General features: G+C 28.8%; 1 protein-coding gene and 4 pseudogenes across 2 annotated transcripts; all 5 read left to right on the forward strand.

The window, feature by feature from the left end:
* Nucleotides 1-4,567: 4,567 nt before the first annotated feature.
* On the forward strand, nucleotides 4,568-5,875 carry LOC145188302 (zinc finger BED domain-containing protein 4-like; annotated as a pseudogene).
* Nucleotides 5,876-6,471: 596 nt separating this feature from the next.
* Nucleotides 6,472-12,700, forward strand: LOC149885142 (uncharacterized; annotated as a pseudogene).
* A 218-nt stretch (nucleotides 12,701-12,918) lies between these two features.
* Nucleotides 12,919-16,020, forward strand: LOC149885143 (uncharacterized; annotated as a pseudogene).
* Nucleotides 16,021-22,942: 6,922 nt separating this feature from the next.
* Nucleotides 22,943-23,713, forward strand: LOC149885144 (uncharacterized). Its single transcript, XM_090094637.1, has 3 exons — nucleotides 22,943-23,161; nucleotides 23,270-23,472; nucleotides 23,690-23,713. Exons 1-3 carry the CDS (start codon nucleotides 22,993-22,995, stop codon nucleotides 23,711-23,713), a joined length of 396 nt encoding a protein of 131 aa, XP_089950763.1. The 5' UTR covers nucleotides 22,943-22,992.
* LOC149885145 (uncharacterized) lies at nucleotides 23,476-25,012 on the forward strand (annotated as a pseudogene). The gene is made up of 3 exons (XR_016455062.1): nucleotides 23,476-23,553; nucleotides 23,690-24,127; nucleotides 24,202-25,012. The product of XR_016455062.1 is annotated as an uncharacterized LOC149885145 (transcript).
* Nucleotides 25,013-27,963: the final 2,951 nt, after the last annotated feature.

Below are 27,963 nucleotides of genomic sequence, written 5' to 3' on the forward strand. Positions count from 1 at the left end.
TATCATTTTACAGTTTTTCTTTATTAAACAAAAACCAAACATACTTGATAAAAATTCTGCAATTGCTTAAACTTTCGTGAATAGCTGTATTTAAAATATCAAAAGATTTAAGGCAATTACTGATTACCAGTGGTTTCGAAAATTTGCCCAAGTCAGCAAACTCAATTAAAATGATTGTGGTGAATTACAGCTTAAATATTAGACAGTTAACTTCCATAGAAATTTATCAATATAGAGCTTTGGGAACACGATTTTCTCTGAGCTTTGATGAATGGACCTCTACAACAAATAAAAGATACATGAATAATAATATACATGTCCCAAATAAGCACTGGAATTTGGGTCTTATTCGTGTATATGGGTTTATGAATGCTGAGAAACGTGTTGATGTTTTAAAAATACGTCTAAAGGAGCGTAATTTTAATATTGATACAGACATTATTGCTATTGTTACGGATTGTCCAAATGTAAAGGTTCGTGTGGGAAAAATTGTTAAGGCTAAACACCAGTTGTGTTTAGTCAATGGAATTCACCTTGCAGTTTGTGATGTTCTTTATAAAAAAAGTTCTACGCCAATGTCCAACACCAAAGCACCATTGAAGGAAACTCAAGATATTGTTGATGAAACAGATGATCACGAAGATGAAGAAAATATCGACGAGGAATTGGGATCAGTCTTTCTTACCCCAAAAAATGATGGGATACCAAATGTGGATTTACTCACCAATGAACAAAATATCAATGAACTAGTGAAAAAAGCCCGTAAGGTAGTCGTTCTTTTTAAACGATCCCCGACAAAAAATGGTGCAGTCTTGCAAAAAAATGCCAAAGAAGAGGGCAGCGAGCTTTCGCTCATTTTGGATTGCAAAACAAAATGGAACTCTCTTCTATCGATGCTGGAGCGTTTCCTTGCTTTAAAAACATACAGCTGCTTATAAAATTGGCCCACCTATACAGAAAGCTTTGATTGACTTAAACCACCCAGTTTCCTTAAACGAAAGTGATTTTGTGGTTCTTTCGGAAATAATAGAAGAACTTGCACCTGTCAAATTAGCAGTAGATGCGTCATGTAGACGAGTTACTTATCTATGCACTGCAGATGTAGTACTCACATTTTTATTCCAGCAGATTGTTCAAAGACAATCTCCCTTTGCTAATAAAATGTTCCAAGCTATAAAAACAAGAATGGAAAAAAGACGATGTGAAGAAATTTCTGGTGTTTCAAAATACCTTCAAAATCCAAAATATGATGCTGTGAGTGATGAAACAAATGTCTGCAAAGTTTTTGGAATTCCTTCTCAAAACCTTATTAAGAAGCAGATAAAATAATTTATTGAGAGACTAGCTGCTTTTAAAAATAATAATTTAGAAAAATCAAGTATTGATGTTGATGAAAATATAATGGCTGTCGTTAGAAATGAAGAATCACAAGTTCGCGCCTCCCTGTCTTAAAGAGAAAGTTATAAGAACAAATTGCACAAAGCATGAAAGCTATTGAACCAGAAACACTAACTTCAAACTTAATATCAATCATAAAGAAAGAAATGCATATGTTTGAAAATGGTGGAAACCGGGAGCATAATTTGGAATTAGTATACTAATACTTGTTATCTATTCCTACGACGAACATCGAACCGACGGGCAAATTTTGCAGTTTTTTTGGGTATTTGGGAAGTAAAATAAGGAGTAGGCTAAATGACCAAACCTTAAATGCTCTACTATTCCTCCGTGCATATTTTCAGACTGAAAAAGAAAGTTTGTTAATAAAATATGCATTTAACATGAATTGTCTTTTGGTTTACATTAATTATTGAGCTACCATTTATTTATAAATATAAAATAAAGATTTTCTTTAACTTTTGTTACTCAATATTAATAAACAACTTATCTTATTATTTTTTACAAAGTATCTTGTTGCTACAGCTGCTACATCGGTAGCCAAATTTAAGAAAATTTATGTTTACAAGTTTATTTTGAAATTTTGGTTGTTTAGTGACTTTAGTCAAATACGCTTTAAATGTTCAAATTTTATTTACATGTCCAATTTTTGATGAAGGTTATTCCTTAAAGTCTGTAATCTTAAAACATAATATGGAAGGTACCGTATATATTTCTGCATCATTTTAAAATCTTTATATACACCAGCTGCCTATTACACAATTGAAACAATATAAGGCGCCATAGAAAATTAATTTAAGTTAATAAAGCATAATGAAATTAAATAAATTATTGATAACATCAAAAAGTATATTCATGTATGCAGTATTAACTTCTGTTTTTTAGCGAATACCTCACATTATATATAGTCTCTGGATTTTATTTCCTTCAATCCCGAAATCCCGGGATCGTAAATCAAGCCCGGGATTGCAATCCCTATGTGCAACAGAAATTTATTCTACCAGCTTCCCCCTGGTGGGAACGGTTTCTACGAACGCTTAGTTAGATCCGCTAAAATTACAATGAAGAATACAATTGGAAAGGCTTCTTTATCTTATGAATAACTAGAAACAACACTATGTGAAATCGAATCCGTGATAAAAAGCCGTCCGCTCTTTTACATAAGCGAGGATGACACTGAAGAAGTGTTAACACCATACCATTTAATGTTTGGACGAAACTTTCATAATAAAATGAAAGGAACTCGTATACCTCCTGAAGATATTTCGAAAAGAGCTATATTTATTAAAACAAGGGTATTTAACTTTTGGAAAATATTTGCAACTTCTTATCTTAATGAACTTAAACAACACCATTTACACATAAAAAGTAAAACTTCATACACCGAACAGCTAGCAGTAAACGGTGTAGTTCTTATACGAGATGGTACCAAGATCCCTAGAAGTTAATGGCGTATGAGGAAAGTTTTGGAGCTTATTAGAGGAACTGATGGAAAAGTACGAGGTGCGCGTTTACAAATTTTATCCAAACAAGGAACTAGAACAACGTTTTTCCGACCTATTCAAAAATTAATACCTTTTCAAATTACCTGTAAATTAAACAAAATGAGTGAAAATAAAAATAGTAGATCAACCGAAGATGAATCAGGTGTGGTTCATCTTCGGTTGATCTATTATTTTTGATCTACTACTTTTCCGTCAAAACACGAAAGTACCTCTTGAAGATAGAGTTTATATTTGAGATTAGAAGCAGAAAACTGGTCCAAAAGGAGCATATCAACTTTTTTCAGTTGATAAAGTAGCTTTTAAAAGAAACAAGAGGACTGATGATGAGCGACAACAACTATCTCAAAGTTAATAAAGTAAATCTCTCATACAATATGCTAAGTTGTCTGAAGAAACTAACTATTCAACTGAAATTGAGGTAAACTTATTGCAATTTTATTGATAAATTTAAAGTACAAGCAAACTTTGTATGCTGCAATTTCTTTCAGGAAGAAGCTGAATGGCAACCAATAATGAAATTTTTTGGAGACAACAACTTAATTAAACTTCTCAGGTTTGCTATGGAATCAGTGAGAAATGAGTTTAATCTCATGTAGTAAAGCTCATGCAAAAGCTTTACTACATGACATTAAAGAAATTTTGAGAAAAGATGTTAATATCAATCACATTCAATCTATTTGTTAACATGTAACAGTTTTATGAATTTTTAAAAATATAGCGCTGAAATATTTTTATACAGAATATAAAATTTTTAAACTGTGTCAACAGTTTCACGAAACTACAAATAGGGAATTTACAACCTAGTCCGCCCCCCCCCCCCCCACTCTTCCCCTCTCCCGTCAAACAGATGATCTTTTTTACTTGCAAATATTATTTAATTGCTTTCTAGTTATTAATTTCTTTTATTACTTTCAGTTTCATCATCATCAATCATCATGCCAAAAAAATCAATGATTTGGGACTTTTTTACAAAAACTGATGATTCTCATGCTAAGTGTAATGAGTGTGGCGCGATTCTTGTTTCAAAGAATGGCTCAACATCAGGTATAGGGAATCATCTTAAGAGACATCCTAAAAGTTTAATTGAATTCGAGCAAAGAACTGATTCTCAAGCAGTGTTAAATTCCAATGGAGCAAAGAGACACAATGATAGTGAAAGTGATAATGATGAAGACTTCATTCATTGTCGTAAACGTGCTCGTTTAGTAATGAATCCTGGATCATCAATATTACCTCATCGATCAACAAATACACAGAAAACTCCAAAAACACCAAGAACAGCTCGTGTTGTAAGTCAATGGCCCAAAGACCATCCTGAAAATGTGCAAATAGTTACAGAAATAACTAAGTGGATCATAAGGGAACAGTTGTCATTTAAGTTAGTTGATAGTGAAGGATTTCGTACAATTTTGTCACTGACAACAAAGGTAAAATATAACCCTATCTCATCAACTTCCTTGTCCCGTTTAAGAATTCCAAAATTATATCAATTTGTTCAGGACCACATCTCAAAAATTGTGAATGATGAAAGGCCCTATCTTGATGGTGCTGCTTTTACAACATACATCTGGACTACTCAGTATAATAATCTTTCATTCCAATCTTTAACTCTTCATTTTATCAATAACCGGTTTGAGCTTAAACGTCTTCTTGTCAAACTTGATTATTTCGGAGAAAAACACACGGGTGAAATAATCTTGGAAAAACTTGACTCATTGATCAAAGGATTGAAATTGGAACAGAAAACCCACACATGGGCAACAACAGATGGAGGTACTAATGTTTTGAAAGCTATGCGCCTCAGCAAAGCTAGCCAATTACCATCGATAAATGACAACTTGTGGTGTGCTGATCATCAGATTCATTTGATTGTCACTGATGCTTTAAAAGCTGTTCCTGCCTGGAAAGAACTTTCTTCTAAACTATCTAAATTGGTTGGCCACTTCAATCATTCTCCCAAAAATTCCAGTATCTTGAGGAAAATAGCTCTTGATTTTAAGCAGTCACGAACTAAACTGGTACAGAATGTTTCAACAAGATGGAATTCAGATCTGAAGATATTGCAGTCAATTATTGATCTTGAAGGTTGCATTGCTAAAATGGCTGAAACATCTACAGTCATTGAAGGTTTCTTGCCAAGCCTGGATGAAATTCTTATCATGAAGGGTGTTTTGAACTGTCTTGAACCTCTTGAAAAAATGTCTAGAGCTCTTTGTTCTGACAAAGAACCAACTATGAACTTGGTGTTTATGCAACTAGTCAATGTTAGGAGAAAGTTAGTATTCTTTGGTAACCACAGTACTCTTACTTGTGTCAGTGAGATTTCAGAGAAGCTTGTTGAAGGATAAGATGCCCGATTTCCAAATTCTGGTATTGAAACACCAGAATATGTAATGTGTCATTTTCTTGATCCTCGTTATAAGGGCTCTGTTATCAATTTTGCAGATCCTGAGAAGTATGAATTGATTGAGGTAACTGCTGTCCAAGCCATAATTGATATGAAAAAGCGAGGTGGTTCAGAAAGTCCTACTAGTAATGAAATCTCTTCACCAACACTACTGGAGTCTGAAGAAGATGAGCAGGAAGATGTTTGGGAACAGGCAAATAAAAAACTTTATGGGAAACAGCAAAAAAGACAAAATTCTAAAGATGACTCTTTTAAGGAGGCACAAAATGAAGTAACGTTATATGTTGAAGAAGGCTGTGTACACAAAAATTAAAATATCCTTCAATATTGGAATAACCAGCAAAATAAATTTCCATATCTAACCAGACTAGCCAGGAAGATGTTGTGCATCCCAGCATCATCTTCTACATCAGAAAGAGTGTTTTCAACAGCTGGAAATATATTGACAGAACGAAGAACTTGCCTTAGCATTGATAACATTGAAATGCTTGTTTTCATGAAAGAGAACATGAAAGAAATGAAAAATATCACATGGCCTGGATTTGAAGAGAATGAAAATGAATAAGATAAGATATCCAATAAAATAAAACATGTTATAAAAACAAAAAAAAACAAAAAAAAAAAACCTCCATCACAAAGGATAGCCTTGACGAATAGCTTTACAAAAGCTTGGCGATGGGGCTTATGCCTAGCAGTTAGAGCACTATCCATAAGATTATGCTCTAATTACTATGTAACCAATATCCTTTACACTTTTACATGTTATGAACTTTTAAGTGTAATTAATAACCTTTTACATTTATATAAAGAGCATAAAAATTTTAAACCTAAAATTCTTAGGAACTAAGAAGATATTTTGAGAAAAAGGCATTAATCCGTGACAATATAAACAAATTTAAGGGTTAAGGTTAACTGTAAAAATTAACCTTAAAATTTTAAAGGTTAACGTTAACTGTAAAAATTAACCTTAAAATTTAAAAGGTTAACCTTAACCTTTAAAATTAACCTTAAAATTTTAAAGGTTAACCTTAACCTTTAAAATTAACCTTAACTTTTTAAAGGTTAACCTTAACCCTTAAAATTAACCTTAAATTTTTAAAGGTTAACCTTAACCCTTAAAATTAACCTTATAATTTTTAAAGGTTAACCTTAACCTTTAACATGATTAATCTAAAAATTAACCGTTTAACAGTTAACTGTCATGCTCTACAATTTATAAATAATGTGAATGAAAAGCATATATAAAATCACTTAATATGATGATTTATTTTTCAAAAGGTTTTTTTATACCTTATTATTTTGTTCTAAAATATTAATAAAAACAAGTAACTAAACTATTAATTTCTACTTTGATTAATTTGTAGAAAATTGGGATAGATTGCCTGATTTTTAAAATATCAAAAAATTTGGTGTTCATATCAAACCTTAACAACTCCTCAAGTAAACGTAAGGCCAAAAAAAATTGGTTCGTAAAGTTGATATACATCTTATCTTTAAGTAAATAAAAATAAATTTTTTTTTCTATCAGTCAGGTTTTTTTTATAGCTATAATTGTCAATGCCCTTTTTTATTGTCATTATTAGGTACATTTTATGAATCCTAGAATATACTACATTGCCTTGCTTCGAGAGATACAAAACTAAAGTTTTCGGACTAAACAGGTTTTAAGCTCATTTGGTACCAAGTTTCAGAATCGTAGTATTACTAAAAGCACCATATAAGGGTAATAATAAACGGAAACATTTTTGGCACTTTTCCCCCCTCATTTTTCAGTCAAAATCAAACAAACTTCAAGTTGCTGTAAATCCTAAACGAATAAGAATTTTATAAAAAAAATTTACAGTCTTTCCTAAGTTATGTCTCTAAACATTTGTGCCAAATTTCAGAAAGTTTGGTGATGTAGGGTGCAGATTTGTGTTTTTTTGTGTTTTTTGAAAATTTTTTACCCCATTACAATAAAAAAGTAAAGGAAGGTTCCCAGATTTGTTGTATTCCTCTTGATGCTGTATATGGTTGTAGGTGAGCCCAATATAATAGTAATAAAAAATTATTATAGTATTGATAACACCAATAATAATAAGGTAAGCTGTGGCGATTACTGTGACAGTACTGTATTGTAGTACACTCGAATGTACTGCAATACAGTACTGTCACCGTAATCGTCACAGATTACCTTATTATTACTGGTGTTATCAATACTATTGTATTTATATATACTTTATTTATATATGAGTTTATACTATACATAGTCTATGTACATAGACTATGTATAGTATACACATATACAATAGTGTATATATGTTGATGTTTTCGCTTTAGGTATTTCTTGGTATCTTCGCTAAGCATACCTACTGATGTTTTATTTACTTGAAATCGTACTGGGCTTACATCCAAATATTTAGATACTTTCACGTTAGATTCATTACTTGGGTTTAAAAAATTCTCATGAATAACAATCTCTTCTGGGATATAGTCCTGATCAAATCTTGGTTATGTTCTGGAAGATTAAGAGATCTTTTGTTGAAATTTCGCACTTCGTTTAAATGAGAATGACACATAACAATGTCAATGCACAGTGATTCAGAAACACTAAAAATTTGGCCAAAATATAGTTTTTTGAGTAGCGTTATTTCAATAATGTTATTAGCAAACTATTTTCTACAGTTTCTTATGATTCTAATGGTAAAAAAAAAAAATACTGAAATAATAGATTTAAACATTAATATATGTTTGAAATTGATCGAAAACAGCTTTTTTTTATCATTAAAATTTTATCATTATTAAAACTTAATTTTCTCCCTATATACAAAGTTTTTTATTTTAGTTTTTATAACATAATAATAGATAATAGATAATTCTATTTTAATTTATAAAAAAAATTTAAATATGTATTTACACAAAATGTAAAAAATCCATTTAAAAAATGCTTTTTTAACGATTTCAAACTGTTTTTATGGTGCTAGGACTTTATACCTTAGACTTCCTTCACAAAGCCAATTCTTTTTTTTAAAAAGAGTTTGTATCATTCTATAAGAAACCAAAAAAGTTAGCTGCCCCAACTTGCCCCATTTGGAAATAATGTAGTTTTAAAATGTTCATTTTATAGAAAAAATGAGCAACTTTCATGTTTTGAGAGTTTTTCCTGACACGTCTGAACAAAACTTTTTAATTTTATTTTATTCTAGTACACAGCTTATGAAGTTATCTATGTTGTATATATATATATATACAAGCATACAAAAGTTAAAATAATTTATCTCTCTTTTTAGTTTAAAATGAATATAAAGTTTACTAAAACATCAGCTTTATTTAGTTATTAAATCAGAGTTTTAATCGATAAAAGTGAATTGCTTCAAAATTTACTTTTTGATTACATTTTGGAAGTTAATCACACAGACTTGCGTTCTTCTAAACAATATAGAAGTATACTAAAAATAATCGAAAATTTTATTCCAAACTTAAAAAAGAAACTTTATAATCATATTCGACAATATGATTGCTTTGAAATTAAAGAAGGAAGTTGGCTTTAATCAGATCTATTTATTCTAGAAAAATTAGAAGAACATTCTATTGCGTCAACTTTTAATAACATAACGTATCAAAATGAAAAGAAAATACCTGAAAGAAAATGCCTTGAATGGGAACAATAAAGCAGCAGAACAAAAAGAAGAAAGAGTGAAAAAATGGGAAATCTTCTTATTACAAGTGATCCAAGTAAATCAACTATAATAATTTCTCAAGATAGAAGTAAAGTTAAAACAATTCAATTATCAAAGAGCGCTCTAAAACTTGTTAAAAAATCAAATAAAAATACCATTGATGAAATCTAAAGTGATAATGAAACTGATAATGAGTACAATGAGTATGACAAGGAAAACGAAGATGAAGAAAATTATGAATTAGTTACTGAGGAAATAGATTACGAAGATGTATATGAACATAATAATTAAAGCGATGCTGATTTATTTTTAAGCTTATTTTTCAATTTAGGTGAAATATAAAACGTATAGATCATGTTAACTAACTATTTTCATAATTTTTCATTTGGTTTTCAAAATGATAATTAGTTTAAAACTTAATTAGTTAAAATTACTCAGGGGTAAGGTGGTGGAGAGGGGGGCGCAATAAAATTTGCTACCCCTTGACCATACTTAACCATTTTTAAAATATTTTCAGTCTTCTTTCCTTGTCTACTTTTTTTACATCTTAGAGTAAATTTTCAGCAATTTTGAATAAATATTTTTGACAAAATTATTTTCGGCCTAATTTTAAGTTGTTCCTGATCACTGTGCAATGGGAAGATTTATTTTATACATTTTAAATACTGTTGTTAACAAGGTTATGAGCGTGTAGTTGGTGCTTTTGTTTGTTTTGATTTATCATGATTAGGATGCCCACACTTTTTAGACGGTTTCCACCCGATACCACTGGTGAACTTGTGATATGCACATAATTTTTCACTTTTATTTAAACTTCTCATAAGCCTATTTTCGATAAGATTTAGCTCATTCCATTCATGGTTTGTCGCATTCTGTTTTAAATTAGTAAAGTGCTTTGACACACTCTATGAAATTACATTATGGTATCGCTTATAAGAATTACAACCACCTTGTTGATTCAAAGTTGATTCTTCATAATTAATTATGTTAATTTCTAAAATTGAAAATAAATAAAACAGTCGTAAATAAAATATCCATTAAATTTAGAAATTATTATAAAAAATAAACATATCATACAAAACTAAAAGTTAATTCCAAATTCTTTCTTACCAACAATTATCCGGAAAAGAAAATGCGATAGCAGACAAAGTTGACTTATTTGCAATGTGTTTGTTTTCTTTATTATTCTTCTAGCAAATTTATTGTGTTTCGATGAAGGTGAGTTTTTTACACAGTTTCTCAATACTCAACGCAGGGCCATAATACTGTAATTAGCAATTAATATTTTTGTTAATATCCTCAATAACATTGCACCGAGGAAGTGTATTGTTTTGAAGGCAATCAAAAATAAATTAATGTGGGTATCATTTTTTGTCATTTGCTTTTAAATTTGTTAAAAGCAATTATTATAGGGTTGATATTTTTTATAAAATCCCAAAAACAATTAGGAATTATTGTATTGATATACAATAATGCCAAAATTGTTGAGTTAGGAATTTTTAATTTATTAAATTATTTCCACACGGCATGTAGCATAATATAAAAATGTAAAAAGCATTTTTATATTATTATTTATATTATTAGCATAATATAAAAATGCATGTATAAAAATACGATAACAATAGTTATTTGAAAGCAATTAAAACTAATTAAAAGTATAATTTCAAATTGATTTTTATAAAGAGTTATTTAAGATTGCACATACCTTTTTTTTTTTATATAACAATCTACACTTTTATTAACTTATTTCCATTTATCATGTTTTTTCAAATCTTTTGGGTTTAGTTTTTTTAGCGGTCTAAAGTTGGAAAAAGTTTTTCAAAAGCCTGATTTTCACGGCTTATATTTTGAAATGCCAATGCAACCCCATGCATTTTTATTTTTTTAATGGAAAATAAGATCCACAGCTATCATCTGGTGTAAAAAAAATCCATGTTGCTACGTTGGCTTTAATATTTAATAATTGGCTGCTTAATGTTATTACTTTTTTACAATTATTGTACTTTCAAGCTATGATTTTTAGACAATGAACAACTTTTCATATTTAATTTTTAATTTTCTAGTTTAACTTGTGTCTGTCTGTTATAAATAAGTTGATAAAATATATTAAAATAAAAAATGTTCTAGTTGTAGCTTCTTAAAGTATGACATTGAAAAATAAGCAAACTAAAATTTATTCGAATTTCAAAGTACTGCCCTGGCCGAACCACAAATATTCAGACCAATATATTATGTATTTGTAATTGCATCTATTATACAAAGCAAATATGCAAAAATGAACTCAAACGGTGACCTTCAGTATTTTTTTTTCTTGAAAATTGTCTGTTTCTTATAGAAAATGGCTCTTAAGCTTAAGGACGTTTTTGAGCCTCTTAACTTTTTGCTTAATCATACCCGAGCCTGTTTCAAAAAATTCAAATGCTTTTAAATATTAAAAACATGTATTTTACTCTGAATAAAAATTTTAAAATCTTTCGACATTTTTTTTTTATTTCAAAAAAACAAACTGTTCATACAATTTATTGTCTTCAAAATATTCATATGTAATTACTTTTTAATCAATTGTAATTTCCTAAAGGCAAAAAAGATCTTGCTAAAATAAACAGAAAATTAGTAATTTACTGCTGTATTCAAAACAAACAAAAAAATGTCAAGGCTAAAAAGTTTGAAGGCCAAGATTTGCAAGGCCAAGGACAAAAGTTGCAAGGTCAAGGACCTATTTTCGGCCTTAAGGTAAGATCAAGGTCTAGGACTAACAACTCTGTATATAATCTGTAAAAAAATATATATGTGTACAAAGTTACGCGAAATAAGAAAATAAGTGTTGAGCACCAATCCGAATTCAATAAAACTACCATCAAATTTTCTATTTAACAAAAATACCTTGTCTGCTTGGGGAAATCTAAACTTAATATGGGCTTAACTTAATATCAGATTTACTTCAAATTTTGAGTATAGGTAGTTTAATAAATGTTATAAAAGACCCTTTGAATTTAAGAAGGTTCATTGCTTATATTAGGAGCAGTGGTTCAAGGATTTAAAATGTAAAATTGCACTATACTTTGTTTACAAAAATAACCATGAAATAAATCAAATTATAGGTTGACGTTTTTTTTTAAATAAATAATAAATTTCTTTTAATTTGGTTCCAAAATAGCGATGCAGCCTGGTTAAGCTTAATTCTACTGTTTGCTAAATCGATTATATTATGAATGATTTGATTTGAATAAATTTATTAAAACTAAAATTGAATAAATTAAATGAATAAATTATTATACACAATTAGGAAACAAAATGTTAAGAGTAAAATGTTAGACAATTTTTGACATTGTTTTATTTTTAGTGTGCTTTTACAGGTGGATATGCAAACATTATGGGAAGTAATGCCTAGTGTCTTAAAGAGAGGCAGAGGGTTACGAGACAATAGTGTTCTAGCAAGTGGTGGTAAGATGGCTATTTATGTAGCCTATAAAAAAGATATAAGGAGTTGTTTTATTAGGAAAAAAAATTTAGTTCATAACCATCTACATGGGCCTGAGCAATTCTTTATGCATAGTTCGGAACGACAACCAAAAGGAGTTCTCGAACAGCAGACAATGCTTCTGCTATCTCATGTTGCTAATCCTACTCTTGTAACAGACAATTTAAACAGACATGGTTTAAAGACAAGACCTCGTGATATTTATAACATAAAGCAAAGAATGAAAGGTAAAGGTTTTTGCTTTGATTGAAACTTAAATTTTAAAATGTCTTTAAGTTATTCTCTTTTTTAAATGATTTTTTTTTCCTTATCAAATAAACAGGTCCTGCTCTTGATGAAATTATTAAAGTTCTGGAATTACCAAACGTTATATCCCATATTGATGCCGATCTTGATAGAAAAGTAGAGCGTATCTCATGGACAACAATTGAACAAATAAAATTGTTAAAAAAGTATCCCGAGTGTATCATGCTTGATTGTACCTATAAGGTTTGTATTAACCTAGGTTTAGTGCGTGGTATAACATTTAAGGTTATACTTCTCCTTAAAACAATAGGTATTTTAAAAAAATAATAAATTGTTATAAATAAATTCCCTATAAACATCCAGATTAACAACTTCTCTAAGCCATCATACACAATGGCTGTTATGGATCAAACTGGCATGGGGAGACATGTAATGCAGTCTTTAGTTTAGATCAGTCACATCTACAGCTCCTAATGACATATGCTAAGGAATGGGTCGGGATTGAAACTTTTCATAAGTCAATATTCATGGTTGATAAAGCTCAAGCAGAAATATCTGGACGACAGTCCGTTTTTCCAGGAAATAAAAAATTTCTTTGTCGTTTTCATGTGGTAAAGCTTTTATTTATCAAATTAAAAAGGGTAGATTTACAACTGACGATCAGGAATTATTATTCAAGGTTTGCAATTATAATGTTAGTGTTTTTTGTTGTTTACCTTACTCACTATTGGAAAATATTTTTATAAAAAAATTGTAAAAATGCAACTATATGCTCACTTTTATATATAAATATTTTATTACGCTACACAGAAATTAATGTACGGTAATCATGCAGCATGCACTGAAGCCTTGTTTAATATTGAAAAAAATTTCCCAACGTTCTATGTGTATCTTCAAGAAAACTGGCTGACAATACCAGAAATGTTTATGGGTCATTATAGAAAAGATCTATTGCATTTAGAAAATCACACTTATAACAGACTCGAAAGGTACTTATTTTAAGAGTACTTAAATAATATTAATGGAAAAGTCTGGTGATAGAAAAAGTTTTACATGAAACAAAACCATGATTTTTTACTAAAGCAAGACTAAATTTTTTTAAATTTTGAAGTAAATTTTTTTATTAACCATTTTACAATTACTTTTAGAATAATTAATATTATTATTCTGATTAGATATCATAGAACACTAAAAGATGTTGGCCTTTTTTCACGCATGTCACCTGGAAATCTTATAGATAAAATTCTTAAGGTTAATAGAGTGCAAATAGAAAAATCTAAACATGCAGACTTTGACCAGCAACTTAAAGTTAATAATAAACTTCCAGAGCCACTCAAGTTTTATTCGCGTCATGTTTCTTCTTTAATTCTTCGTCATCTCATTGAACTGTATGACAAAAGTGTAAAATCTAATTTTAGTTTATATGAGGTTATTACTTTTTATTGAATGTAATCCTTTCTTTATTACTGTTTGATTTTCAATAAGGCTGCAAAAAATTATTATTCACTTTATGGTTTTGTAGGACAGTGATTCATTACAGGTAATCCATCGTCAAACAACTTTTTATAACATAATAGACTGGGTTTGTGTCTGTGATGCTGCATTAGGGTTTGGAGTGCCATGTGCACATGTTCTTTTTGCTCTAAGAACTAAGAATGTCACTGTTAATGATCTGAAGTTGATTCATAAAAGGTAACCTTGTGAATTATAACACCTTGCTGCAAGAGGTAGGTGCAAACTAGTTTTTTTATGGGGTTTCTTGTTCCAGTTGATGTATGTGTATATTGTGACTACAGCTGTTTTAGATAATTATTACACAAATAAATATTGATGTTTTTTCACAAAAGCATGCAAATAAAACACATTTGCTCAATTCAATATTAGCAGTTTTTAAAGGAAAATGATAATAGTATAGGTCCGTATTATTTCATTATATAACTTTATAACCATATTTAAGTTTCAATCCACTTATGTTATTGATTGCTAAACTAAAGTTTATTTGATTAATACTCAACTTACAATTCATTAAACAAAATATGTATTGTAACGTTGCACACAATTTACTAGTTATTGAATGTTCTGATTTTGTTTATTATAAAAGAAGTTATTTTAACAAGTTGCCTTGTCATTCAGGTTATCTAAGAAGCAAAACAAACGAAGATGCTTTGATACATTAATTGGCTTTTTTTAATTGCTAAATTGACTGTTTGTTATAGTTCAATTAAATGAAAGAATTATTTTTATTTAATTTTTATTTAAATTTGTGTACACTGAAATAAAGGTTTTTCAAAACATTTGTCAACTTACTTCACACTATTTACAGAAATTATTTACAATAAAATTGATTTATTTAGATGGATTTCACGTAATCCTGAAGTAAACCAGATAAGTTTTGACCAATCGCCATCTCATATTACCTCAAGTATAGAATCATTACCTCTCTGTTGTGCCACATCCAAGCAAAGATTTACTACAGCAATGAGTTACCTTCAACCAATAGCCTCCTTGCTCTCTGAAATACCACCCCAAAAATTTGAACTTGCGATTACCTGGTTAGAATCTATTAAACAACAATGCATTTCTGGTGAATGGGAACTTATAGTATGTCAATGGATTTTACATGCTTTCAATTTTTGGAACATTAAAGAAATGCATAAGAAAACTTATTCATTTTTTTAGTTTCAAAGTGATCCTTGTCTTGAAGGTTTTACACCTACAGAAGTTCTATCATCAAAAGAAATTTAAGAAGTTCAGTCAACTTCAAGTGCAAATTTTATGTCAACCCCACTTGAATTCAGAAATAAAGAAATATCTGAAGCAGTCTCTCAAAAGCCACATACAGATTTAGTTTTAAGGCAAACCCAGCGGAAGCCACCTGGCCGCGTAGGTAAATACAAACAGAGACTTTTTGACAAACCTTTAAAAGTATTTGAAAAGTTGGGTTCTTTTGAAAAAGATCATATCCGTCTCTGTTGGTTTATAAAAAGAACAGTTGCCCAGCAGGTTTTGCATGAGAGTGCTAAAATTACCACCTGCCAATTTTTAAAGCAATTATCGAATAAGATAGCAGATAAAAGAGCAAGTCTTGATGACATTAAGCAATATTTTGAAAAGGCTGCATGGGCTGATGTTATCAAACAATGTGAAGCTGTGAGCATTGAAAAATGGCCATGTCAATTATACAGGTAATCGAAGGTGGATGAAAAAAGTCAAAAAGGGCTTCAGTGTGATCATTGTTTAGATTGGTCACATTATGTTTGTCTACAAATATCTTGCAAACCTAAAGGCTATTGGTTCTGTGCTCAATGTAAAGTAAGGAAATAGTGGAATTTAGGTTCATAACATAAAATATTAAAACATGTTTGAAATATCTATTTATGTTTGAAATATCTATTATTGCGACATAATTTATTATTTATTATTTATAGTAATGGCTAATATATTATAAAGAGCATATTTATATCTAATTACATTGTTAGGAGCATACTCCATATTTCTTTATATTTATTTATTTAATGTATCATAATATAAATTAATATATTATAAAGAACATTTTAATTAGCTTTCAATTAGCAATTAGCTTCATATTTCTTTAGATAGTGTCCTTTTTTTGAGAAATTGTCTGAAGGTTAAAAATATTTCTTTTCAAATAGCCCTTTCGTGCTTCTGTCAAGCGTTTCTCGCTTTAGTTTGACTTTTCTTGAAAATATTTGAATGTAGAAATAATTTTTGCTGATCTCTGCATATTTTTTGTTGCAAATTACATTTTATTGTTTTTGATTTTTGTTATTTATTAGCTTTAAAAAATTAAAGTTTATTATTATTTTTGTTTCTTTGGGAGCCATTATTTCAATTCATATTTTACAATTTTCAAATTTCTGAATTTTGTAGATTTTTGAATTTTAATTTAAAGTTAATAATTGTAGAAATATTGGTATTTTAATAAATTATTAGCTTTTATCATTAGAGATTTTTGTGCTATTTATTAGAACATCAGGCCTCGGCGGGAAGCGATAGTTATAGCGACATTAATGCTATAACTATCGCGTCATTATTTGAGCTTTGCTAAGTCATATGATACATTATTTTATACATTATGTTATACATTTTATGATATATTATAATATAAAATATCATATAATCTATAATGTAATGTACCATAGTATGTATCAAAGCTAATAAAATGATGCAAGAGTTATAGCTCTTGCTTCCTGCCTAGTTCTGAACATTAAAATAATATTTTTTAGACATGTTATAAGGTATTTTTCTTACTTCAGTGCTTAACTTTGATAACGTTAATTTTTTTTTCATATTGCATTCAAGAAGTTTTTAAGTTTGTTGTGTAAAGTGATTTCTTAACTGTGCAGTTAATTTAGTTGTTTTTGATTTTATACCTTTTCATAAAGTCAATTAACGTGAGGTTTATGTTGGAGATTTCTTGCTAATTTTTATTTATTGGATGACTCATGATAATATACCTCATGGAAATAAGTAATGTGTAACTATTACTTTTATCAATGTTGTAAAGATTTGTAAAATCAACTATTTTCTTGAATTTAGTTACGAAATAGCCTGGCATAGATAAAAGTTGCTTTTTTATCATTACGAAGTACAAGACTTAAAGTTTGTTATATCTTTATTATTCCCAATATTCAACATTGCATTATGTTGAAAATATTGGAAACCATAAATATCTATGAATTGAAAACTACAAACTGATTTCTAAAACGGAAGTTATAATATCTTCAATGTATATTGTTTACTTAAAACTACACAATGTTATTCAACAACGCCAACAACGATCATCATAGTATCAAACAAAGCAGGTAAATTGATTTGTAGTTTTTATAAGTGGTGACTTCTCCTATTTTGTATACATTTTTAACTCTTTTTAAAACCTTATTTTGCAACACTTTATGTCCTCTGTAATGGGGATTTATCATTTTAGAAAGCGTTAATGGAACTATAGCTGTTTTTGTGGTAGCTATTTATTAGGGGTGTACCGGATATGATATCCGGATAATCCGGTATCCGGGATCATAGTGAAACCGAATATGCAACATATATAGCCATCGTATATCTAGATATAGCCGGATATGTAATATTTTAGATAATCGTTAATCCCACCTGGGTACATACTTTTATAACAATTAGGAATTAACTGTTTTGAGTAATATTAATAACAAAAGTAAAAATTAGGTAATATAATGAAATAATATAGTAATTGCACAAATATAACTTTTGGATGAGTGAACTCTTGATTACACAGGTCTGCAAAAATCATAAAATTATACAAATTTAATTAATTTTAAGTCATAAAATATTTTATTTACATTATATACAACTATAAACCTTTATAAAATCTGTTTTTTTTTTTAGTTTCGAAGCATTGTTAAGTGCTTTTTTTCTTGTGGGACGTTACATTTTCCTTATACAGCATCCATTAATAGTCGCCCATCATATTTGTATCAAATAGACCTTGATACCTTCTCTCCATTTCTTTGATATCATAGTGAAACCTCCCAGCTCGCTCTTCACTTACTGCACCAAGATTTTCCGGGATATAATCCAAATAGGAGTTCAAAAAATGGAGTTTTATACTCATTGAGCATCCCAAATATTTTAAAATTGCACAACATATTTTCTACGATATTTTTAAAGTCCGAGTCCTTCTGATTCCCTGTAAACTTCGTAACTACATCTTTAAAGGAATTCCATGTTGACCTCTCAACATAGTTCGTCATGTTTTTGAAGTTGTTATCTTCCATTGGCCTACGAATGTACTGACCAACAATAACTCTCGAATAACTTACAAATGAACCAACAAAAACTTTCTCCTTCAGCTTTGCTTCAGACATACCAGGAAATTTGCTTGAAAGGTGTTTTAATGTCTTACCATCTTTTAGCAAAGCCTTCACAAACTGCTTCATCATGCCAAGTTTGATATGGAGCGGTGGTAGAAGAACCTTTTTAGGAGCAACCAAAAATTCAAAGTGCACATTTTTCTCTCTAACATTCAATGTTCTTTTTGGCCACACTTTCTGGTTCCAATGTTTTGCTTTATCACGACTATCATATTTTTACACAAAAAATAAGGAAATTTTGTATAACCACTTTGCTGTCCAAGTATCATAGAAAATAATTTAAGATCCCCAGAAACTATCCACTCGAATTCTTTGTACTTTTACTTAGCCAAAATCTTTATGATGCTTATCTAAGATTTATACGAGGAAGTCAAATATCTGGAGCTATGTGGTATTATTGGAAGTAATCATTTTGTTGTTATTGTTGTGATGTTTTTGAGTTGATAGACAGCTTGACTTACCTTCCCGCTGGTGTCTTTTGTTAAAAACGACTATTATTTAGTTTCATTACTGTAACTCATAGCCTCTAATTAATCACTAAAAGTCAAGATAAAAGATTTTGCTATAGTATTTGGTTTAAAGTTTAATTTTATTTTTATTTTTAAGTGTTGCCAATAGGTTTGCTCTAACAATCAGATTTTATAGTTTACTTTTCAACAAATACTTTGAAACCAATGCAAAATTTATTTAAAAAATGTCTCAAACATTATGTCTGTTATTTGTTTATGGGTACGCTTAATAAGTGCGAACTGGTCTAAGTCTGAAGCAGTTGCAAAACCTATCATTACTGCAAACTAGCATAAGTGCGCAATAAGAATTTGCAGAAGTCGGCACAAGTGCGAACTGGTATAAGTGTAATGCAGTTGCACTGTCTGACATTAGTGCAAATGGCTTAAGTGCGCCAAAAATAATTGCTAACATTGTCACAAGTGTGTATCATCATAATTGTGAACATCAAAATTTTGTTAAAAAGTATTTAATGGACTCCTGCAACAAAACTAATATATATATATATATACGGTAAAATAATATCCCCGACAATTCATTTACAAAAATATATTCCTTAATTAGTTCCATTCTATTACCAACTCCCTCTCTGGGTTCATTAATATGTACCTTTGTTATAAAGTTTTATTAATAAATTATTTCTTGGGTTTCTGTTTTTTGGTTTTTCACAGGAGTGTAGTGAATTTTTATGTGACTTAGCTTCGATGAGCATTACGCCCTTAACTTTCAAAATAGCAACACTTTTAATATTATTTAAATAAATCTCCATGTTAATTTTCACTGTATCTATCAAAAACGCTTCGTTAGGCACAGTGAATTTTCACTGTATTTAGCGAAAAACGCCTCTTTAGGTACAGTGAATTTTCACTGTATTTAGCAAAAAACGCTTTCTTAGGTACAGTGAAGATTCACTGTACCTAACACCAAGCATTAGTTTCTATAGAACTTGCTATAAAACTTTATTTTATTTTAATGTATGTAAAAAAAAAAAGGTTCTATAGGAATTTCTATAGAAACTAATAGACATTTTATAGAGGTTCTATAGAACTTCTATAGAATTTCTATAGGCCATATGTTTCAAAAGTTTATAGATGTTCTATAGAACTTTTTTTCCTGGGTTATTAGTATAATTATATAGAAAACTAGCTCATTAGTAATAATTTTGTGCAGGTTTATGCACTTGAAGAGTAATAATGTAACTATACAAAGGGAAAATAGAAAATTGTTGAAAAGCTGAAACAAGGCATCTACTTCACAAGATCAGAACGTGTTTTAATGATTACCCAGTAAACATCGAACAGTTGGTAAGTAGTTGGCCCGATCCTAATAACCAACTATTAGCTACAGTTGGGCCAACAGTCGGCTATTTAGTTGGTACCGTGAAAAAAACGTAACGCTTTTACCAACACTTAGCCAACTGTTTTTAAACAATTGTTTGCCATTAACGGCCCAACAGTAATAAAACAGTTGGCTAACAGTTGGTACCATTACCGGCCCAACTATATGATTTTTTTTCGCGATTTTTAAAATTCACTTTTGCGCTTAAATTGAAAGTGCAAAAGTTATAAACCATGTTTTGAATATTGCTTCATAAAAAAGTATAACTTTGCTTTTTAATATTTAATTTTCTATCTAATAGTGATTGTTTGCATATCAGATTTTACCAAACAGTACTACTGTCCACACAAAATATTGAATTATTTATAGATAACTTAGTTGAATACAAAAAAAAGAACAAATTTTTTATCATTACACTTTTATTTCCAGACCATTAAAGAAAAATATTTACAAATAAAGAACTAAAAATATTCTATTATTGTAGTTAATATTATTAAAGGTTTGAAACTAATATTGGCAGCTTTAATTAAAAACAATATTTTAAAACAAAAGTATTTAAAAACATGGCGATTTATTAGATAATCATTAATTATAATTAAGAAAAATTAGATTTATAAATAAAATCAAGATAAATAAGCTTTTATAAATTTGCAAAAGAAAATAATAACTAAATATTCTTTTCATTGATTAACTGCAACTGATTTTTTATAAACTTGCTTTTCATCTGTCTATTTATTCGCCCATCTCCTTGATCAACTGCGCCCTGAAACCATCTTGAAACGATCGGGTAAATATCTTTATCTTTGGAATTAAGATACTGAATTCTTACTGTTGCTAAAAGAATAAAATGAAAATAAATTTAAAAATTCAATTTATTTTTTGTTTAAATACAAATTATTTTTAAGTTATTTTTAAGCTCTTATACGTATACTTTGCAAATTGATAATTACATTAACTGGTTAGCAGTTTTAAAAATATGTGCATATGATGACCGAGAGCGATTATCTTATCGGTTCAAGACAAACTTCTATATGCTCTTTAAGAATCATATAGTTGAATACTAATAAATCATGGTTTACATTGGCAATTAATGTCTCTAGTTAACAATAAAATATGGCATTAATAAGTTCAAGTCACCAAGGGAGAACATAATATCTTACAAATTCACAACTAATGACAACACTGGTAATTGTCATAAGTACTAACATATTGTATTCTTTCTTAGTGTTGTAAACATATTTTTATAAATGTAAAAATTTGGTTGACTTTAATAGACTAAAAATTTACATAACTACTAATACTTACAGTGGTGGCCAAAAGTCTTGGAACAAAACATTTAACGACCAAAAAAATTTATTTTTGATCTAAAGTATAAATTTTGAAGGTTTGAGGTATATTTTTAAAGAGAATTTTGTTTAAAAAAATACTTAGAACTTATTTATTTTTTTATTTATTTTACTTAAAATATTTACTGTAACATAAAATATGTTGTTCCAAGACTTTTGGCCACCACTGTACATAGTAAGCACTTTAACACAAAATGATAAAATTGGAACTTAATCTTGCCCACTCCAGTAGCTATCATCTTACTTGAAGATCCGTTTAGATTACATAAAACGCTAAAATTTTTGGAAAACATGACTCCCAACATACATCGTATGTATTTTGGACGCTCAACTTTACTGCCAATAGAACACAGATATTCGACCTAAAAACAAATAATGCTACATATTACAACTATTTTTATTTAAATTATTTTTTCAAAGGTAAATGAAAATGTAATGCGGTATAATATAACTAAGCTATTATTAAATTACCTTTGATAAATTACAATTAAAAGACTTATAAAAAAACTTATCTTTGATCTTATAAAATAATAGTTACTAGTTTAAACGCAACCTGTAGACTGCTAGAAACATAATATAAAAAATAATTTCAAATTACATAGAGAGACATCTCAGATTTCATCTGTAGCATAAGGTTAACACAGTGGGCCTGAGCATGCTCAAAAAAAAATTTTTGTACCCAATTTTTTCACATAGTAGGTCTGAAAGGTGTTACTTTTCTCAACTCAAATCTGTTAAAATTAAAGTGTTTGAACAGGGGTTTTTGAAAAAAAAAGTATTTTCCTTTTTATGATTTTTTTTATAAAAAAAAACAAATTTATCTACCTTATATAAAAGTAAACATTCATTTCAAATACAAGGAATGCTTACTTTATATACTTTATACAACATATATATAGTATTTTATTGGTACTATACATTGCAGTAAGAATATTATTATGATATCATTAAAAATAGTTAATACACTTACTACTATAACTGTTCTATACATCATACTGTCTATATCAACATTTATATAAAGTTATGTAATCTAACAAACCAAGTAAACTTTCATCTAGTCTTATGTCATTATTTTTAAATTTATTTATTACTTTTTAATAGAAAACAAACAAAATAATATTTTAAAAAAAGAAACCAAAAGAACACAATGATTTCATAAAACTAGTGTGTCTCCGTGTCTTTCTAAAGAAAAGAAAGGAAGCCCACAATTTAGGCTTATCAAACCAAGAGAGTATTGTAAAATGAGTATAGGTTATGAAAGTATCATAAAAAATCATTGCTGGAAAGAATATAATTTTGGAAATAATTATCTGCCTAAAAAATTATGTCCTTCATGCAGAAGAAAACTCATTGGACTAGAGGAAAAAGATCCCAGATACAAACCATTTAGTTTTCTACCAAAATACGAAAGTAAGTAATATTAAAGTTAAAAAAGTTAATGTATTTAATCTCAGATAACTTATACATTACTGTAACCTAGTAAAACACAGTATAGTAGTTATAAAGATTTATCTTTAGGCTTGAACACAAGAGTTATGAGAGGAGCCAGATGCCAATGCTTTATATGTAAAAAAGGTCGCGAAACTATTAATAGTAAAGAAAATAAGACTCACTTAGTGCCAAGTTTCATGGAAGTTAATAAAGAACTAGAAATAAATTTGGAAAGAGACCACCAGAAAGTCAGGCCGATCTGTATGTTCTGCTTTAAAGAAACAGAAAAGGTTTGCGTCATCCATGCAATAAAACACAGAGAAAGAAAAATTTGTCCAATTTATTACAGGCTGCTTCACCTAAAACTAAAAGTTTTATAATTACATAATAATATTAATTATAATTTTATTATTTTTATTATATATATTAATTAAAAAGAAAACAATTTTTAATTTATTTTAATAGAAAACTAAAATATTGTCATATATTTTGTAAAATTTTTTTTAGAAAGAGTTGTATCCTCTACTCTAAAACATATGGCTGGTAAAAGTGACAATAAAATCAAGCTAAAAACTTATGGCTGGAATAAATGTCTGGTTTATTTTACCAATACTGAAATTAAGAAGCCACACTTTGGTTTAGAAAAATTAAAAATGCTGCAAAATAAAATTCATGTTAGGCAAGAATTTAATATATAGTTTTTATTTTATGATTTATAAACCTATAAATTATATTTAAAGTTATAGCAAATCAAATAACTCAAAAATTATTTTTAGCGACAACAAAATGTTAGAGATTGCTAAGTTTCTTAGGTACGAGACCGGAGATTCTGTTGCAAGCAACTACAGAGCTGCAAGAGTTACAGAAAACTCATTACTAGTTCCTTTATTCAGTTCTGAACTTTTAAATGTTTTCACAAAAGATAAAGTTGGAAATTCACATGAGGTAATTTAATGTTTTATGAATGGTTATACATTGATTATTAATTTTATTGATTTAATCAAACAATAATTTTATAGTTTATTGAACAAGAGGTTCCTGGGGTAATTTGCAATGATGTAGAGAAACTGATATCTATGGTAATGAACCACAGGAAACTACTACCAAATGAGATTGATATTAAAGTGGGAATAGATGGTGGACAAGGCTTTTTAAAGTGTACTGCCTCTATAACATACAAGCCTGATGAAAGAGATCAGGAAACTCCTCAAAAGAGAATAAAATATTCAGAAGGCTATGAAAAAAAAGAACTTAAAGATTCCAGTGTTTTTAAAACCCTTATTCTAGCAATTGTACCTCACATGGATGAAAGTTATGTAAACTTAAGAATGCTTATTGAAAAGCTTAATATAGGATCTTTAGACTACTCATTGTCAGAAGATATTAAAGTTCAACTACAAATGGTTGGAAAGCAATGTGCATCTTCTAAACAACCGTGTCCATTCTGCGAAACTGAGATACCTTTGTTGCCTAAAGCTAAGGCAAACACAATCAGTTCTTTGCATCAATGGCACCAAAAATGGTTAGAAAATGGTTCTAAACTTAGTCAGGCCAAAAAATTTCAAAATAGCATTCATCCTCCTGTTACAGGAGATCCTGAGAAAAAAATTGTTGAGATAATAAACATTCCTGGACTACATATTCTACTTGGTGTTGTTGACAAAATTATTTCCGAAATTGAAAAAAATATGTTTAAGAACAAAGAAGATGGTTTTACCTTCATGTCAGTCTATCTTAAGTCCATTAATCTTGGCAGAGTATCGTATCAAGGACAACACAGACTTGAAGGAAATGCTTCGAATATATTTTTAAAAAAAGTTGATATTTTAAATAGATTTTTTTGTACACATGGTCTTGGTATTCATGGGGCCAAATATAAAAAGACGCTAATATCTTTCAAAAGGGTTATAGAAGGATGTTTTGGGAAAACATTGTGTAAAACTTACAAAAAAGACATCAAAAAATTCTCAGATGACTACAGAAACTTAGGAGCCAGTGTAAAAGTTAAAGTTCATATTGTTGAGCAACATATTGTAGAGTTTATTGACCTTAAAGGGGGCACATTTGGTAAGTGTTTTTTTACAGGAAATATCTATTAGATAATATTGAATATTTAGTTAAATATGGACTATATTTTTGCGAAAACTTTATTTTGTATTTAAACAAATTTAAAAAATCTTTAAATTATATTATATAAAAAAATATTTAGGCCTTGGTTATTGGACGGAGCAGGCGTTGGAAGCAGTACACCAGGATTTCAAGCAATTTTGGAACCAAAGAAAAATCGGGCAGTATCATCCAAATTATTCCAAAACATTAAAGAATGCTGTTGCAGCATACAATATTGCGCACTTTTAAAGTATATATTATTATTATTAGAGTTATTTATGTAAATTATTTTTAATAAGTACTCAATAAGTCTATTTTGTGTTGTGGATATCGAAGCTTTTTAAATGAATAAACTTAATAAAAACATAAATAAGATGTATAGCTTTTTTTTAAATAGTCGATAGCTCTGCAGACTTGATGTAATGTACAAAACATTGTTATATATCTGTAATATTATGCACAAATATTCACTAATGACATTTCATATTTTGAGATTTTTCATTTTTTATCAATATATGAACAATACTGTTATAGAATTACTAGCTTTAATTATAAATTAATGTTTTTTATTATTGATATTTAAATTCTTCTATTATATCTAAACATTTATGAAATATTAAAGACAGCATAGATAGCAATTCATGGTATTTTTTGTGCTTTTTACTGAGAAGTTCTTAAAAAAGGAGAATACTTTTTTTTTCAAAAACCCCCGTTCAAACATTTTAATTTTAACAGATTTGAGTTGAGAAAAGTAACACCTTTCAGACCTACTATGTGAAAAAATTGGGTACAAAAATTTTTTTTTGAGCATGCTCAGGCCCACTGTGTTAAGCCTCTCCAAATCTTCCTTACTTTCAATTGGAAGGCCAGGGGGAACAACAATGTCTTCATTATCCAAAAAACTTTGAACTTCTAAAAAATTATTTTTTTGCTCCAGTTCTGTTAATCTTAACTCCAAAGCTGCCAACTTCTCTATAAACATACATAAATAATTAAATAATATTTCATTGCATTTGAATCTTATTGGAAAACTGGTTTCAAAAACACAATCTAGTTATTAAATTGAAGACATACACGGATGAAGGTGTTATGGAACTCAAATATTTGGAGTTAAAATTTTAAACATTCATGTTATTTATCCCTGTAGGTGAATTGATTGCTGTAAAAATGGTATTCTAACACATTTTTGTGCTGTGTTATTGAGGTCACGGAAAAGAGCGTTATTTAAAACCTTTATCTGCATAAAAAAATAGAAATGTGTAATTTTGTAACATGAAATATGTATTCTTTTAAAGCCTTCATCCATTTATGACTTTAATTAAAACACAATTTTTTTTTTACAAAAAATAAAAATAGTTTTCTTTTGTCAATATATGTCAGCATCATAATCAATGTATGTATGCCTAACACATATACAATGTATAACAAGTAGTAAAAAAAAACAAAACAACAAACAAATAGTTTATCCAAAACCTTACTTTCCTGATCCCCAAAATTTTGAATAGTTTTCTCATAGTTTTTAGAAGTTGATGTTCCTTTTAATAAAATGCTATAATTATATGCATTATATGAATATACATACATACATACATACATACATATATATATATATACACACGCACACACACACACACACACACATATATACACATACACACACACACATACACACACATATAATATAATATAAATGTCATATATGCTTAATATGAAATGTATATGTCATATTGTATATGCAATTGCATATACCATTTATTTATATACTGCATATATTATGTCAATATTGTATATATGGCATATATTATATGCAATATATACAAAATACATACATATAAATTATTATATACAACATTTATATTAGAATATAACAACTTTTATGCATGCATGTTATGTAAAGGATGTCTGCCAATATTTTAAGGTGGATTTCTCTGACTTTTCCCTGATATTTTCCTGATCTTCTACCTGTTTTCCTTGATTTAATTTAAAGTTACCCAAATTCAACTTCACAAAAATTGACCTAGAGTCATTTAGAAAAATGCTCTTCAACTGCAAAAATGTAAACAATAATACAACCCACACTAAATGTATCAAGTATTGATACATTTAATATGGGTTGTATTATTGTTTATATTTTTGCAAGTGAAGATTTAAGATTCGCTCGATGCAAGAGAAGTTCATAAAACTATCTGCCTAATAAACTTTTATATTACATGTACTATATACAACTTATTTAAGTTATGTAAGTTTGATGAAGAGCCATTTTCCCTGATTTCTCCCTGATTTTTCTAAAATTCAACCTAATTTCCTTGATAATCCTAGATTTTTTCCAGATATCTGATTTCCCTGACTTTTCCCTGATTTCCCCTGATATGGCAGACACCCTGTATGTATGTGTGTGTGTGTGTATATATACATACATACATACATACATATATACATACATACATACATACATACATACATACATACATACATACATACATACATACACACACATATACATACAGAAATACACACATAAAGATACTACTAAACACGCACATATACATTTTAGCTGCATTTTAACTTTTAATAATAGTTAAAATAGAGCTAAAATGTCTAATACAAATACAAAAAGGGTGTCATCATAAAAATAAATTAAAAACTCAAGCAATGTCAAAAATTATTTCCGA

This window comes from Hydra viridissima, unplaced genomic scaffold, assembly GCF_058129835.1.
Source record: "Hydra viridissima isolate aposymbiotic clone 2 unplaced genomic scaffold, HvirCarnegie_v1 scaffold_8, whole genome shotgun sequence".
NCBI lineage: Eukaryota > Metazoa > Cnidaria > Hydrozoa > Anthoathecata > Hydridae > Hydra > Hydra viridissima.